The 16,486-nt window shown below is 40.1% G+C and overlaps 1 protein-coding gene across 1 annotated transcript in view; it reads left to right on the top strand.

Annotated features, from left to right (window-relative positions):
- KCNN2 (potassium calcium-activated channel subfamily N member 2) overlaps positions 1-16,020 on the top strand; it is a 173,471-nt gene extending 157,451 nt beyond the window's left edge. The window contains exons 6-8 of the mRNA XM_055436452.2: positions 4,705-4,832; positions 11,057-11,126; positions 15,462-16,020. Of these exons, the coding sequence (XP_055292427.2) occupies positions 4,705-4,832; positions 11,057-11,126; positions 15,462-15,749 (486 nt within the window). The 3' untranslated portion in view covers positions 15,750-16,020. The remainder of the gene's footprint in view (positions 1-4,704; positions 4,833-11,056; positions 11,127-15,461) is intronic.
- Positions 16,021-16,486: the final 466 nt, after the last annotated feature.

Raw genomic sequence — 16,486 nt, 5'->3', positions numbered from 1 at the left:
CAAGAGGAAGAAAAAGACAGAAATATATAAGTTGAAAAAGAAAGTAGTAAAAATCAAAGGATATCTATGAGCAAAGTAGCCTGTTATATAATGCTGTATGTATCTTATAGGGCTGAACAAAGCAGATATTCAGTTAAAAGTCGATCAGCTATAAGAGGTTTTGTGGTTTATAAAGTATTGTTTCACTTAAAAATATATTTTACCTTAGTACCTATGACTTTAATATGTTGCTGATTCATCAGTAATTATAAAGTAATATGTCATGTCCTTTATACCTGTTAAGTGGGTTGGAGTCATCTGGTGACTATTACTATTGGGTTGGCCAAAAAGTTCATTTGGGTTTTCCCATAACATCTTACAGAAAAACCTGAGCTAACTTTTTGGGCACCCCAGTACCTTTAGTAGTATAAATTTCTTTGTTTGTTGTTTAGCCACTGAGTTGTGCCCGACTCTTTGCAACCCCGTGGACTGCAGCATGCCAGGCTTCCCTGTCCTTCACTGTCTCTGTCCATTGAGTCCATGATGCCATCCAACCATCTCATCCTCTGTCACCCCCTTCTCCTGCCATCAATCTTTCCCAGAATCAGGGTCTTTTCCAGTGAGCTGGCTCTTCATATCAGGTGGCCAAAGTATTGGAGCTTTAGCATCAGTCCTTCCAACGAGTATTCAGGGTTGATTTCCTTTAGAATTGGCTGGCTTGATCTCCCTGCTGTCCAAGCAACTCTCAAGAGTCTTCTACAACACCACAAGTTTGAAAGCATCAATTGTTTGGCATTCAGCCTCCTTCATGGTCCAGCTCTCACATCCGTACATGACTATTGGGAAAACCACAGGTTTGACTATACAGACCTTTGTCAGCAAAGTGATGTCTCTGATTTTTATTATGCTCTCTAGGTTTGTCATAGCTTTCCTTCCAAGGAGCAAGTGTTTTGTCAGAACTCTCAACTATAACCTTTCCTCTACCATCCCAAAGAACCTTTTAAAATACATTAAGGACGAGCATTGGATCATTTTTGAAAATTTTATGGACTTAACCAATTTGGCATTTGCTCTTTGTAGATGAGAATCCAAACCAAAATCAGTTGCTATGTTCTGTTCCAAACACTCCTCTGTTCAACTGCCATGTTTTTTCTCAGTACTGCTTACCCAGTTTTCTCACTGCCTCGCCAGTCTGCGTTCTAGGTTCTTATTCTGTATCTTGAGCTGATAAAACCAGGAAGAGAGGATATATCAGATCCCTTACCAGTCTTCCAGGGAGTACAGCTGCTCAGAGAGCTGAGACTTCCAGTAAACAGCCCTTCTCCTTGCTAAGTGGGGAAGGGCCTGTCCCAACCCCAGGCAGTGCTGGTCAGTCACTTCCCTCTCCACTCTTTAAAAACAAGGTCCTCCTACAAAGCTGAAGTCATCAAAACAGAAATATAGATCAATGGAACAGGATAGAAGGCCCAGAAATAAACCCACACCCCCGTGGTCCGTTAATCTATGACAAAGGAAGCGAGACTATACAATGGAGAAAAGACAGTCTCTTCATAAGTGGTGCCAGGAAACTGGACAGCTCCATGTGAAAGAATGAAATGATAATATTCTTTAACAAAATTTACAAACAGCTCATGTGGCTCTATATCAAAAACAATCAAACCAAAAAAATGAGCAAAAGACCTAAATAGATGTTTCTCCATGAAAGACATACAGATGGCCAAGATAAACATGAGAAGATGCTCAACATCACTATTAGAGAAATGCAAATCAAAACTGCAATGAGGTGTCATCTCACACCAGTCAGAATGGCCATCATCAAAGAGTCTACAAACAATAAATACTAGAGAGAGTGTGCAGAAAAGGAGGCCCTCCTACCCTGTTGATGGGAATGTAAATTGGTACAAGCACTATGGAGAGCAGTATGGAAGTTCCTTTCAAAGCTAAAAATGGAGCTACATACGATCCAGCAATTCCACTCCTGGTTTTCTATCCAGAGAAAACCATGATTCGAAAGGATTCGTGCACCCAGTGTTCATTATTTACAATAGCCAAGGTGTGGAAGCAACTTCAATGTCCAGCAACAAATGAATGGTACATATATACAATGGGATATTACTCAGCCATAAAAAAGAATGAAATAATGCCATTTGCTGCACCATGGATGGACCTGGAGATTATCATACTAAGCAAAGTAAATCAGACAAATATCATATGATATGCAGAATCTAAAACAAATGATACAAATGAACTTATTTACAAAACAGGAACCCACAGAATGAACTTATGGTGATCAGGGAGAAGGGTGGATGAGGAGGGATAAACTGGGAATTTAGGATTGTCGTGTACACACAGCTGTGTTTCAAATAAATAACCAACCAGGGCCTACTCTATAGCATGGGAAATTCTGTTCAATATTCCGTAACAAATGGGAAAATAATTTGAAAAATAATGGACACTTGTATGGGTATAACTGAATCACTTTGCTGTACACCTGTGACTAATACATTATTGTTAATCAACTATACTCCAAATAAAAACTAAACAAAAGCCGGGTCCTCCAACCTGAGAAAATTACACTATATTCAATTTCTTACCTTTACAAAGGATGTCAGTGTCAGATGGAAGAGCCTCCTGAACAGACTCCTACCTCTGTGAGGAAGAGAAATGTGTTTGCATAAGAGTGAAGATCCAAGCATTAACTGGCACACCTTTTCACTTCACTGTGGGTGGTGGTGATGTCATTTACATGCACTGCAGGTGTTCAGCATCCCATGTTTCAGTCATTTTTCTGTTGGTTGGAGAATGTTTCCTGTGCAAAGTCTAATGAATATCCAAAGGAAGTCACAACTAAAAGCAGTCTTAAGATACCAGCCATTTTCTTAAAGTGGGTTCTAGCAATACAGTTTCACTCAAAAACAAAGCATTTCAGCACTAAGGAAAAGGATTCACCATCAGCCACCAAGGCTGACGCTTTCTCTGCTGAAGTGGAAAAATACACATGCCTACTTGGGCCATAGTTTTGGTAAATTATAATACTCTCTTATTCTAAGTGCTGAAAAGTACTGACAATAATTCTCTTTAACCTTCTCATGTCAGAGAAAACTCAAGTTCTACAAGGCTAGCTTACCTCCTTGACTTGACTTGGTTGGTCCAAAGTCAAGGACTTAAAATCTGTTTCTGAAACCCAGTTTGTTGTTCTGTCTTTTCCCACACACTGCCTTTAAAAAAAAACAAAAACCTTTTTACTTCGTATTGCAGTATAGCCGATTAACAATGTTATGATAATTTCAGGTGGACCGCAGAGGGATTCAGCCATACATATACATTGTATGTGGATCTGTATACCTGTATCCATTCTCCCACAAACTCCCCTCCAATTCAGGCTGTCACATGACATTGAGCAGAGTTCCCTGTGCTGTAGAGTTGGCCCTTGTTGGTTATCTACATTAAATATCTAGTGTGTACATGTCCATCCCAAGCAGCCTAACTATTCACTCCCCCGATCTTTCCCCTGGACAGCCATAGGTGTGTTCTCCAAGTCTTTGAGTCTGTTTTATAAGTAAGTTCATTTGTATCATGTGTTTTAGTTCACGTATAAGGGGTGTCATGCAATGCTTCTGCTTCTCTGTCTGATTTATTGCACTCAGAATGACAATCTCTAGGCCCACCCGTGGTGCTGCAGATGATATTATTTCATCTTTAAAAGTTGTCTTCCTCCACCAGTCTCCCTTTAGCCTGAAGTTCTCCTTGTGAGACATCCTTTATCTACCATTCAAAAGAATTAAATGGATCGACCTCAGAATAAGTAGCTTATAACAAGCACAATTGAAAGCTCTGGGTCATCAGTTCTTGTCTTATGAACAAGAAAGAGGACTTGCAGGGATTTTTAAAGATGAATCAAGACAGCAAGTGATTGAAGTCTCACTAGGAAGTATTCGCACTTTCCATCAGCTGCAATAGGTTTTGGCCGTGTCACTAACATCCTTTAGGTTTGTCCTGTCCATGTGAAACACAGTGTATTTAAATTACCAACAAAATCTTGACAACATAGACTCTGTCAGTTGATGAAAGTGTGCTAACAAGCATGCCATTTGCTGAGTCATGCTGGGAGGCTGGATGACTGGGTCTCCTTGTACATTCAGCAGTGGGAACATGCCCTTCCTGTAGAGCATAGCCAGAAATGCTGAACAAGCTGCAAAGGACAAGGTTAACCTTGGCCTTCTGGCATCTTGCCTTTCTCCAGGGAAATGAAGAACATGGAGGGAACAATTGCAGTACAAGGTGAAGAAAACAGTAGCTGCTTCTTTTTTTTTTTTCTAAGTGGTGAATGAAAGGTTCCTCAAGGAGGAGGTTAGCCCAAAAAAGAGATCAGTAGCCCCTCATATATCAAGGTAAGTGTTCCCAGACAGATGTAGTTACTTTTCAAAAGGCACGTATTCAAGAAAACAATTTTGAGTTACTAAGCAGAGCTAGAACTTACCATGATCATCAGGCTGAAGTTGTCCCCCGATGTTGTCCCCCAACGTTTTGAGTGTGAATGTATTCTGAGCCTAAGAGGTCTATGACAAACATATAAATATATAAATAACCACCATTTATATATGCCTACAGATATAAATATATAAACAAACACCATTTATATATGGCTACTTGTCCCCCAACCAAGTTGCAAAGGATTCTGCTCTGGAACTTATCACCAGCTGTGTTTGTTTGCTTTCCTAACAGGTGAAAAATGCAGCTGCCAATGTACTCAGGGAAACATGGCTAATTTACAAAAATACAAAGCTGGTAAAAAAGATAGATCATGCGAAAGTCAGAAAACATCAACGGAAATTCTTGCAAGCTATTCATCAGTAAGTACCATTCTTCACTTTCATTCTGCATTGGTATCTCTGGGTTTTAATTCTTGCACCTGCTTATTCTTCTTTCATGAGGGAGGGAAAAAGAGAACATTATCATGTTTGTTCCCAGAAGACACTGTTTGGCATTTCAATAATTCCATAAATTTTCTTAGAATTTCATTTGTCAGTTCATTTTATGATGAAAAATAATTTATTATTGGGAGAATAGCCACATAATATATTAATTAAAGTATCTATTCAGTTTATTTTTTAATAGAAGGAATAATTTCAGTTAAAATATTATTTTTTCATTTATTTATTCATATAGTTTGCTCTAAGATGTTTAGTTTGTATCTAGTACAAAACCTTGAAAGTAATTTATCATTTTATGATCTACTTGGATTTTTTTAACATACTGCCAAACATCTTTATATGAAGGTAGTACATGCATTTGATTTAATATTTGAATTTTTAAATTGGTTTTTAATCAGGATTTGGGGGATTTTCTATATGCTATGTGTTCATTATTGATTTTAGAGTAGATTTTCCTATAGGCCTTGCACTCTTCTGTCATTATTTGGACTTTATCCAAGCCACGGTTACTCAATTTGTTTAAGTCATTCATACCATTTTATTGTTATACCATCATAGGCTTTAAAGTACACATCTCTATCTAGTAAGTTTCCATGATAATTTGAAAGCACCAGGTCTTTCTCCCCCCAGGCTGGCAGCATCGTTACCGTAAGTACATTATGTGGGTGTCAGCTGTGATGTCATGCAGCCTTGCTCTTAATGCTATTTCCATATGGAGAAGGGTAAATGCATCACATTGGTGGGTCAGAAAACACTTTTCTCATGAAGCCTACCAGGGTAATCATGGAAAGGTAGGTAAATACTAGGTATCCAGATTAGAGAGTGAGGTGTATTATCTCAGAGCTAATTAGCACAGCAGACAGGAAGTTCTGAGGTTGAAGTTTTCATTTTACTTATTTAGATAATTTATATGTATATTACACTTACATTCTGTGGAAAATCACCAAGCATTCATCTTCTACATTTTCACCTGCCTATCCACTGCCCTTGTGAAAGAGGTAACACTGAAAATGTGGAATGTGTCTATGTTTATAGACATACATGTATTTCTACAGAAATTGCTCTCTTCACTAATGAAAATAAAATCCAAGAACCCGAGCTCTAAAATAGGAAGTTCTGCACACACGGCGGAGTAGCTGGTCTTTGCTGCTGTCTTAGCAATCCATGCATGTCCTTTCCCTCACTGCCACCAGTGCCAGAGTGACTGATTTTATTTCTCCTTCAGCTCTGTGACTTGACTGGACACACACAACTATGCATTTTCCGCATTACAAAGAAAAGAATGTTAAGATAGTACTCTTTCCAAGTCTGGGGAAGAGGAAAAGTGAAAGAGAAGAACATTGTTTGAGACCCAGCTTACAAGCAGGAACTTGCTTCCTTAGAGTCATAGCTACCTTTAAAGCTAGGTACCACACCTAGACTGCTTACCTGCACACCTTGATTTCTTGAGGCTTAGACCTAAGAGAGTGGGTCCCCTGAGCAATGCCAAGCTCCCACCTCCCCGTCAAGAGTCACCTGGTAAACTTTCCTGGTCGAGTGATCATTCCTACAAGCCTCCCCAAACCATACAACATAGTAACCTCAGCATTCATACAAGAGGCACACCTGGTATACTGCGGGGAGTTCTTTCTTTGTACTTGAATGTTTCGATACTAACGTGTTTTGTTCAGATCTATTAAAAAGAAAACTTCCCTTTGTGGTTGTGAGAGGATGTAGTGCCCTGGGATGAAAGGATGAGAGTGACATGGAATTGAGCCAGTGGGTCAGTCTTCGGGCTCACCAGTCACACATCCCATTTCCTCTGGGATTGTATTACTGTCCCTTCCTGCTAGTGTACCATGTCTGCAATATGTAATGTACGTGACACTTGCCTTTGATGGCATTGATAAACTTTCATAGAACCGAAACAAACAAACGCTTTGACAATTTTCCTCATAATTCTGTAGCCATATATAAATAGTGGTTATTTATATATTCATATAAGTTTGTCATAGACCTCTTAAGCTCAGAATACATTCACACTCAAAACGTTGGGGGACAACTTAGGGATATTCATTGTAAATTTTTTTCAACTTTGCTGTGGGTTTGAAAATTTCTGTAATAAAAAGGCAAAAAAATATTTGGGGAAACTAAGTATAAAAGCTGTTCCTAAGCAATTGGTGTATTGCAACAAGACGTACTGACCTGATGTGAAGGGTTTCATGGTGTAGGTGCCGTGTGTCTTTCAGCATGCTGCCTTTGGGCAGAGGAAGCCACACGTGATTCTTCTGCTTCTTTCAGACATTTCTCATTGTTTCTTCTGTAGCTGTGTGTACTTCTAAAGCAGATGAGCTTCAAGCAACTCAAAGATAAATTGTTTTGTACATTAATCTTGGGACTATGGGGTTTCCTTTGAGGTGGGAGGGGCCTTACAACTTTGTGAAAAGTAGATGGGCTGGATGGGGCTACATTATTCTAATTATGCTTAATTACCTTTCATTTGAACTTAGTGAAGTCATAAAGGAAAGCACATAGGGCTCGATTCCTACGGGCATGGCCTTTACTGCCTTCACTGCCCAGCCTTGTTCACCAGCAGCGGGGGAAATCGGACCTTGCCAGTTGAGGAAAAATGTACCCATTCATTTACTAGAGCTCTCCTGGCCTCTGCTGTCCTCTGATTTGTCCTGAGAGCTTTGCAGTAGCTCTATCCCCTCTACCAGCCTCCTCTGTCTCAGCTCTCCTTCTCTTTCCCGAGCCTCACGGCCTCTCTCCCAGACGCAGGACTTTCTAGTCTCCGATGGATGCCTAACTCTGCAGGCCTGTGTCCTCTTTTTAGGACCCTGCCTGTCTTTGGGGATCGTCACTTAGTACCATGAAGCATTCTGTTTCTATAACTTTACCACTTTCTCTGGTATCAGCTTTACAGCTTCTCATTCTTACATCTCTGCTAGAGACTCATCAATTAACATACACTTGTCTCAAAGCCAAGAAATCCAATAATTTCTATAACAGAGAGTGTGAGATTACCAACCTTTCAGAAAACCAGGCTTCCCAATAGCCCGACTTGGAAAAGATGTACCACCTCCAAAAAAGCGTAATCCTATTGTTTAGAGTAGTATCCATTTAACTATATCCTGTTCACTCTAGGCAAAAACATCTCCTGTTTTACTTGAATGTCACGTTTCAAAGAGGCCAAGATAACCTGATCCAAGTCCTTCCTTCCGAACTCTAGTTCTGGAGGAAGCTTTGTGCTTTCCGGTGGGGGAGTGCAGCAGCAATGCAGAAGGATGATGACGTACTGGAATAGTGTTTCTCTCTGCTCAATATGCCCAAATCCTGCAGAATCTTAACAGGACCTTCCAGCTAGCGAATCGAGCCCCCTGTGCACACTGAACACCACTCTGTGTTATTTTGTTCCAGAATATTTTACAGTTTCTTTTCTTTTGTTTTGTCTTTTTATTTCAACAAAATGAAACATAGAGCGCGGAAGTAAGTTGTGTGAGCCGCTCCTTTCAGCATTCGCAGAATTTCCCACCGGCTGCATGCATCCAAGCGGACCCTTTATTGTGAATTTTAGTAGTCTGATTGCTGCTGTGGAAATGTGTTCCGAAATCATGATATTTTCCTGTGATAAGTGAAGTTCACAAGGAAGAAATAAACATATGTTTCTTATTCTTCTTTTTGGGTGGGGGGAGAAGTAAAATACACACCTGCATGTTACCTTTTATTCTGGCAGCTGCAGCTTACATAGACTTTTTGTACCAATTCTACTTTACAGGCAGTCTAAGCGGCAACACGGCAAGATGATTTAAGTTCAAGGCTACTCTACATCAGCTTTCCAGATTAGCAGAAAATAAAATGGGCAAAATTCTACTGTCAGAGGCATAATAGAGTTAGCCAAGAGAAGTATGTTTTGTGGAAGGGAAAGCACCCGCCTCAGCCAGGGGCCCAGAACCAGCCCTGCTAGCATGCTTGCAGAGCTCAGAACTGTGCTGTCCTGACCCGATGCTGGAGACTTCCCATCTGGTGGTCCCAAACTTCGAGTCATTCATGTGCCAACTCTGCTATGACTTCCCTAAATTTGAAAAGAAAGGTTTATGTTTTGATATAAATCCCTGTCATAAATGGATTTAAAAATATGTCACTCCCAGCAAGGAAAGAGAGGTAATGGTAAATTGGTTGACAACTAAGCCACTGGTATTGAACTCAAGCCACAAGCTGTTGCCTGCAGAGAGCTCTGAGCTGAGATTCTGCTCCCTCTTTAAAAAAAAAAAAACAGGGGAAGAGCAGGTGTTAGGAGATAAAAACAGGATAGGACTAGCCCGGGAGATTTTTCTTATAATAATTCGAGAATTGGAAGAGAATTAAAGGGAATAAGTCTCTCCATCTGTTTTAGTGTTCTTTAATGTCTTGCTTGAGTATCACTTAGTCATCTAGAACACCTCCATTGGCATAAATCCAGCCCTTCAGAAAGAAAATCCCAGTCTAACACCCTTCTTTTCACACACAAAGAAACTGAATGTCAGGTTAGGGCCAAGGAGCATAGAGTCCGTGTCTGACACTGTTATTTTCTCTAATACATTTCTCTAGAATGGCCCACACCTGTTTAAAGTTGGTTTGCTTGTGTTTGGGTTTTTTTTTCTACTCTTTTTAAAAGGCACACATCAAGAACTGCAACCCTTTTGAGTACTTAGAGAAACATTTCTCAACAACATATTAGATTTAAATATGTGTTTGTAGATTTCTTTTAGACTAAAACATATTCCATTACTATAATAGCATAAAAAGGAGCCAGTTAAATTAGTTCCAAGTCTTCTAATAAAGAAACACATAGTCACAATCACAAGATCTGACCTTAACCTGTTTGAGATTGGTAAAGATCGTGTCAGAAGCAGGTGTCACTTAAACGCTCACTGGCAGGAGGAGCTGTCTTTTCACTACGGACAGATTTGGTGGCATATTGAAGATCCATATTTCAGAACAAAATCACTGAGCATCATGAGCATGTGTTACAGAAATCTCCCTGGCAGTAAAATCTTGCCCTGTGGATTTTTGTATCCCTTCTAGTCAATTACCTTTTATTTAAATTGGGAAATAATCAAGAATACAAGCTCCAGCATTAACACTATACTTTGTAAAATGACTTGTCACCAGAGTAATAAGGTTAGCATGGGTTTTCACAAAGTAGCTCAGAAAGACCTGCTTCTCATGGAGCATGGCTTAGAACTGTTGAATTAAAGAGCAATAGACTGCTTTCCTCTGGTTAGAAAATCTTAATTTCTTGCTGGGTAATGAGCACTGAATAAATATTTGTTGAAATATTACTGTCACTAAGTTACAGCATAGTAAGTACTCATTCAGAATTTTAAAAAAAAAAAAGGTTTTATGACTGTCAATCAGATATACTGTTATTTAAAAGTTTCTAAAAGTAACTTTACGAGTAGAAGAGATGCCATCTGTCAGACACACTAATTGTCCTGTGACTTTTATCTACAATAAAAAATGAAGGGAAATTCTCCCAAGGAAATGGTCTGGCTTCCCTTCAAATTCAGTGGCAGTGTAAAAGTCAAGTGAAATAAATACAATGAAGAATAAGAGAATTATGTGTTTTGAGTTATCTTGCTGCTGGTTGAATAAAAGTTTTCTTGTTGGTAATGAGAATCTCACTTATCACTGTGTTTCATCAGGTTCAAATACCTAACCCAATCCATTTCAGACTAAACAGGGCTAACACCTGTATCTAGTCACATAGACATAGGAAGGTGCTCATGCGCCAACACTGATAAAATTCCTGTTGCTTTGCATATTTCTTCCTATGTCTATTTGTCATGATACTGGGGCTTTAAGGAATGTTTTGGCTTTTCTCATACGGTTAAATCCTTATGAGCCTTTCTCAATTCAACTTTGACTCCCTGGTAAATAGTTGTCCTAAGGACACCTTATCTCTTAGTGTCTCTCTCCCTTCCTTTTTGCGGTGTTGGGGAAGCATGCTTCTCATTGTACCAGATACATAACCAATTGGGACTTTACCCCCAAATACTCAAGGCATTATCCATGCAGTTATTTGCTCTTGTCAATTTTGTGCATGCTCTTTGGAAGGCTTATGATAGTCGCAGAAAAGGAAAAAATAAAACAACTTTCTGACTTCAGATTCTGTCTTTTAGATTACGAAGTGTAAAAATGGAGCAGAGGAAACTGAACGACCAAGCAAACACCTTGGTGGACCTGGCAAAGGTGAGCGTGGGCTCTCAGCCCGTATTCGCACCTGTTGGAACGAACCACTGCACAGAAAGAGTAGCCCTTCAGGAGGCGGCCACCCCGAGGTTATTTAACCAATCAAACCAACAGACCATACCGACATGACGGCCCAGCTTAGAAGAATTCTTCTGAAACTCTTGCTTAATGTGCACTTTCCCTCTGCACATGTTCAACCCCATTCTAAAAGCTTTCCTGCTTGCAGGGATTTGGAAGTTCAGTTAGAAATATAAATGAACTATGAGACAATACCTTTGGGATGCTTATATGTAGCTTACTCTCATCCCTGTGAGAGCAGAACCTATGAGGTTCAAGGCTAAATGGGCTTCGCTTCTGGCTCAGCTGGTAAAGAATCCACCTGTAATGTGAGATACCTGGGTTCGATCCCTGGGTCAGGAAGATCCCCTGGATAAGGGAAAGGCTACCCACTCCAGTATTCTGACCTGGAGAATTCCATGGACTGTGTAGTCCATGGAGTTGCAAAGAGTCGGACATGACTGAGTGACTTTCACTTTCAAGGCTAAATAGAACTCATTAATAAATCTTTTTTTACCTATTTTAAACAGCAGGCTTTCTGTCCTGTTCCATTGATCTATATGTCTTCACAGTACTTTTTTAAGGTACATTGCTGTTGCTGTTGCTGAGTCACTTCAGTCGTGTCCGACTCTGTGTGACCCCATAGACGGAAGCCCACCAGGTTCCCCCATCCCTGGGATTCTCCAGGCAAGAACACTGGAGTGGGTTGCCATTTCCTTCTCCAATGTGTGAAAGGGAAAAGTGAAAGTAAAGTCGCTCAGTCGTGTCCGACCCCCAGCGACCCCACGGACTGCAGCCCACCAGGCTCCTCCATCCATGGGATTTTCCAGGCAACAGTACTGGAGTGGCTTGCCATTGCCTTCTCCGTTAAGGTACATTAATAGCCCCCAATTCTTATATCACATGTAGATGTTTTATCTGGTTTATTTTGGTTATTCCTCTCAAGTGAACTGCAATTCAAAATATGAATATTTTTCAACAATGACAACATTCCTTTCAATGTTCTACATTTTAAAGGAGGCATTAGAACAGCATTTATGTATGTGTTGAGCCTGTTAACATGAATGCTTTGAAAGAGGCAGTTCTCGGTCAGACCTACGTTCTGCTGTTTGTTTACTGTAACAACTATGTCCTTTAAAAGGCCCCCATTATATTCTTCAAAAACTATACCTGTTTGTTCTAGAGTCATTAACTAAATTCATTTTAGTGTATATCAGTTCAGTTCAGTTCAGTCGCTCAGTTGTGTCCGATTCTTTGTGACCCCATGAACCGCAGAATGCCAGGCCTCCCTGTCCATCAGTAGTACACACTGTATAAATATGTTGGAGTGGAATATTTGATATCTTATAAACAGAAGTGAAGGATTTAGTGATTTACCCCTAGGAGTAAGATTTACATCTCTTCATGGCAAATAGTTGGGGAAACAGTGTCAGACTTTATTTTGGGGGCTCCAAAATCACTGTAGATGGTGACTGAAGCCATGAAATTAAAAGACGCTTACTCCTTGACAGGAAAGTTATGACCAACCTAAACAGCATATTAAAAAGCAGAGATATTATTTTGCCAACAAAGGTCCATCTGGTCAAGGCTATGTTTTTTCCAGTAGTCATGTATGGATGTGAGAGTTGGACTGTAAAGAAAGCTGAGTGCCAAAGAATTGATGCTTTTGAACTGTGGTGTTGGAGAATACTCTTGAGAGTCCCTTGGACTGCAAGGAAATCCAACCAGTCGATCCTAAAGGAAATCAGTCCTAAATATTCATTGGAAGGACTCATGCATGAAGCTGAAACTCCAATACTTTGGCCACCTGATGCAAAGAACTGACTCATTTGAAAAGACCCTGATGCTAGGAAAGATTAAAGACAGGAGGAGAAGGGGACGACAGAGGATGAGATGGTTGGATGGCATCACTGACTCAATGGACATGAGTTTGGGTAAACTCCGGGAGTTGGTGATGGGCAAGGAGGCCTGGCGTGCTGCAGTCCATGGGGTTGCAAAGAGTCGGACACGATTGAGCGACTGAACTGAAGTGAACCCCTAGGAGATCATGTATCGTTCATTTAAGCTGGGCAGCACATATATATGAGGCCTGAAGATGTGCTCAACTAATATTTACACCCGTGGTTCTTACTGGGACACATTGTGAACAAAGAAGGAGCAGGTTCTTATTATCACTCCTAGATTGAATGATAAAAGAAATTGGGTATTTTTATGAAAAAATAAGAGGTCACTTGAAAATAATATATATAATATAGATCATTTCACTATAATGTATACTATTATACATAATAAATATACTCTTGAAGTAAAATTATATATGTATGAGGCAAGATGCTGTGTCTTTCGGTTACTTCTTTAGTGCCATGCTTATTATTATTATTACAGGACTGTCCATGACATAAAGAGCTTAGTATTTGCTGAATGAATAGTCTCACATAGTCGCAATACTGTAGAGTAAACATTGAGTTAATGAACTGTCTTCCTGGCCAAACCCAGGAAGGTTTGCCTATGTTCTGAACAGTAACTTCCTTATTCAGTAAGTTCATTTATCATCACTAAGAAGTTGTTAAGGAGGATAAGAACACATATTATAGAGGGAAATATGATAGGAGAGCAGGCTTAGCCATAAAGGTCTGAGGCTTGGGAAAGGCTGCAGTGGGCTAAGGTTAATGTCGCCAGCCTTCCTTTCTTGATCACCCTCTTCCCCCTCTGGTACTGAGCTGGTCAGCACTGAAGTCCTCTTTCCCTGTCTCTTGTCTCCCTATTTCCAGAACTATAACTGGGAGTCAGTTATGAATACCCTCTGATCAGGACAACTAGTTGCAAAATTCACTAGGACACCGAAAACATTTTCATATTTCAAACCACTTAGTTCTAATTAAGCCATAGCTAACAAGGTTGATTGGTAACTTTAGTATCTCCTCTTTTATTCTCTCACTAGTTATCTGTAAAAATTCTATTTGATCCAAAGGAGAGCCTATAATTTGGAACATAAGGCAGCAAAAAGATATTTAGGCATTTTTAATTGCTTTCAGTTCAGTTCAGTTCAGTTGCTCAGTCGTATCTGACTCTTTGCGGCCCCATGAATCACAGCATGCCAGGCCTCCCTGTCCATCACCAACTCCCGGAGTTCACTCAAACTCATGTCCATCGAGTTGGTGATGCCATCCAGCTAACTCATTCTCTGTCGTCGCTGTCTCCTCCCACCCCCAATCCTTCCCAGCATCAGAGTCTTTTCCAGTGAGTCAACTCGTCGCATGAGGTGGCCAAAGTATTGGAGTTGCAGCTTAAGCATCAGTCCTTCCAATGAACACCCAGGATTGATCTCCTTTAGAATGGACTGGTTGGACCTCCTTGCAGTCCAAGGGACTCTCAAGAGTCTTCTCCAGCACCACAGTTCAAAAGCATCCATTCTTCGGTGATCAGCTTTCTTCACAGTCCAACTCTCACATCCATACATGACCACTGGACAAACCATAGCCTTGACTAGACAGACCTTTGTTGGCAAAGTAATGTCTCTGCTTTTTAATATACTATCTAGGTTTGTGGTTACTAAATTACTCTATCAAATCAGTTTGTCCTAAACTTCATTCATATTCCAGTCAAAATGTCTGCTATATCCCAATACCATCTGCACTATTATGTATTGTTCTTTAAAATCGGCATGTTTTTAACAATCAGCCTTGCCCTAATTAGTATTACATGTTACAAAATGAATTTGACATGCTAACTTTTCTAACAGCCCTTAAAGTATATCAGTTCAGTTCAGTTCAGTCGCTCAGTCGTATCCGACTCTTTGCAACCCCATGAATCAGAGCACACCAGGCCTCCCTGTCCATCACCAACTCCCGGAGTTCACTCAAACTCATGTCCATCGAGTCGGTGATGCCATCCAGCCATCTCATTCTCTGTCGTCCCCTTCTCCTCCCGCCCCCAATCCTTCCCAGCTATACATAAATATAAAATCAAAACATGTTTGTCTCTCTGCACACCACTTAAAATCCTTGGACATACCACCAGCAATACATGCACACCATTTTCTGCAACTGGATCAAATTAATTCCTAAGATCTTACTTTTCTAAGTCCTAACATTGAACAGACACACCAAATTTGTTTGGCCAGGTCACATGTTCAGTTAGCTGACACCCCTGTTGCACTGCAAGTTGCCAAAAGGAGATCGACCTTCAAGCTCTGATAGCTGGCTAGTCTCCTTCCAGGGCAAGTGTAATTAAACCTTCATTCTTTGTCTCTGTGTTCTTCTTAATCCTGTGTTCTAGACCCAGAACATCATGTATGACATGATTTCCGACTTAAATGAAAGAAGTGAAGACTTTGAGAAGAGGATCGTCACCCTGGAAACGAAGTTAGAGACTTTGATTGGTAGCATCCATGCCCTGCCTGGGCTCATAAGCCAAACCATCAGGCAGCAGCAGAGAGACTTCCTCGAGGCTCAGATGGAGAACTATGACAAGCACGTCCCCTACGATGCCGAGCGGTCCCGGTCCTCGTCCAGGAGGCGGCGGTCCTCCTCTACAGCGCCACCAACTTCATCAGAGAGTAGCTAGAAGAGAATCAGTTAACCACAAAATAAGACTTTTTGCCATCATATGGTCAATATTTTAGCTTTTATTGTAAAGCCCCTATGGTTCTAATCAGCGTTATCCGGGTTCTGATGTCAGAATCCTGGGAACCTGAACACTAAGTTTTAGGCCAAAATGAGTGAAAACTCTTTTTTTTTTTCTTTCAGATGCACAGGGAATGCACCTATTATTGCTATATAGATTGTTCCTCCTGTAATTTCACTAACTTTTTATTCATGCACTTCAAACAGACTTTACTACTACATTATATGATATATAATAAAAAAGTTAATTTCTGCACACATTTGGTCACTCGACATTTCTAAAGGCTTACTTTTCACATTATTTTCAAGGTAAAATGATTGATTATCGTCTAATGCACTTTGATCATTTTTATTTCAGTTTGGCCAGTCAGAAGTCTTTCAATTACTCCATACCTCATCACTAAGATTTTCTCTCATTATAAAATATTATAGTCAAAACTGTTTGACCCAGCTAGCTTACCATTCTTTGAGTTCACACATCATTTCTATTTAATTTTGTTTCCAAGTTATGTGGAAAGTGAGACTGTTACATCAAAACCTATAATATGAACTAGGGACACTGATGCTTTCAAGAATTATTTTATTCCTAGTTTACCAGCAAATTTGCTTGAAGAAAGTATCAGGGTGTACCACTGTCTATCAACTAATGGTGCAGAATTTTAGATGCAAACTACTTAT

This window comes from Moschus berezovskii, chromosome 9 (genome assembly GCF_049115385.1).
Source record: "Moschus berezovskii isolate FMDL1 chromosome 9, NW_MosBer_1.0, whole genome shotgun sequence".
Classification (NCBI taxonomy): Eukaryota; Metazoa; Chordata; class Mammalia; order Artiodactyla; family Moschidae; genus Moschus; species Moschus berezovskii.
Note: the sequence above shows the minus strand (reverse complement) of the source record. Positions and strands in the feature narration are given on the sequence as shown.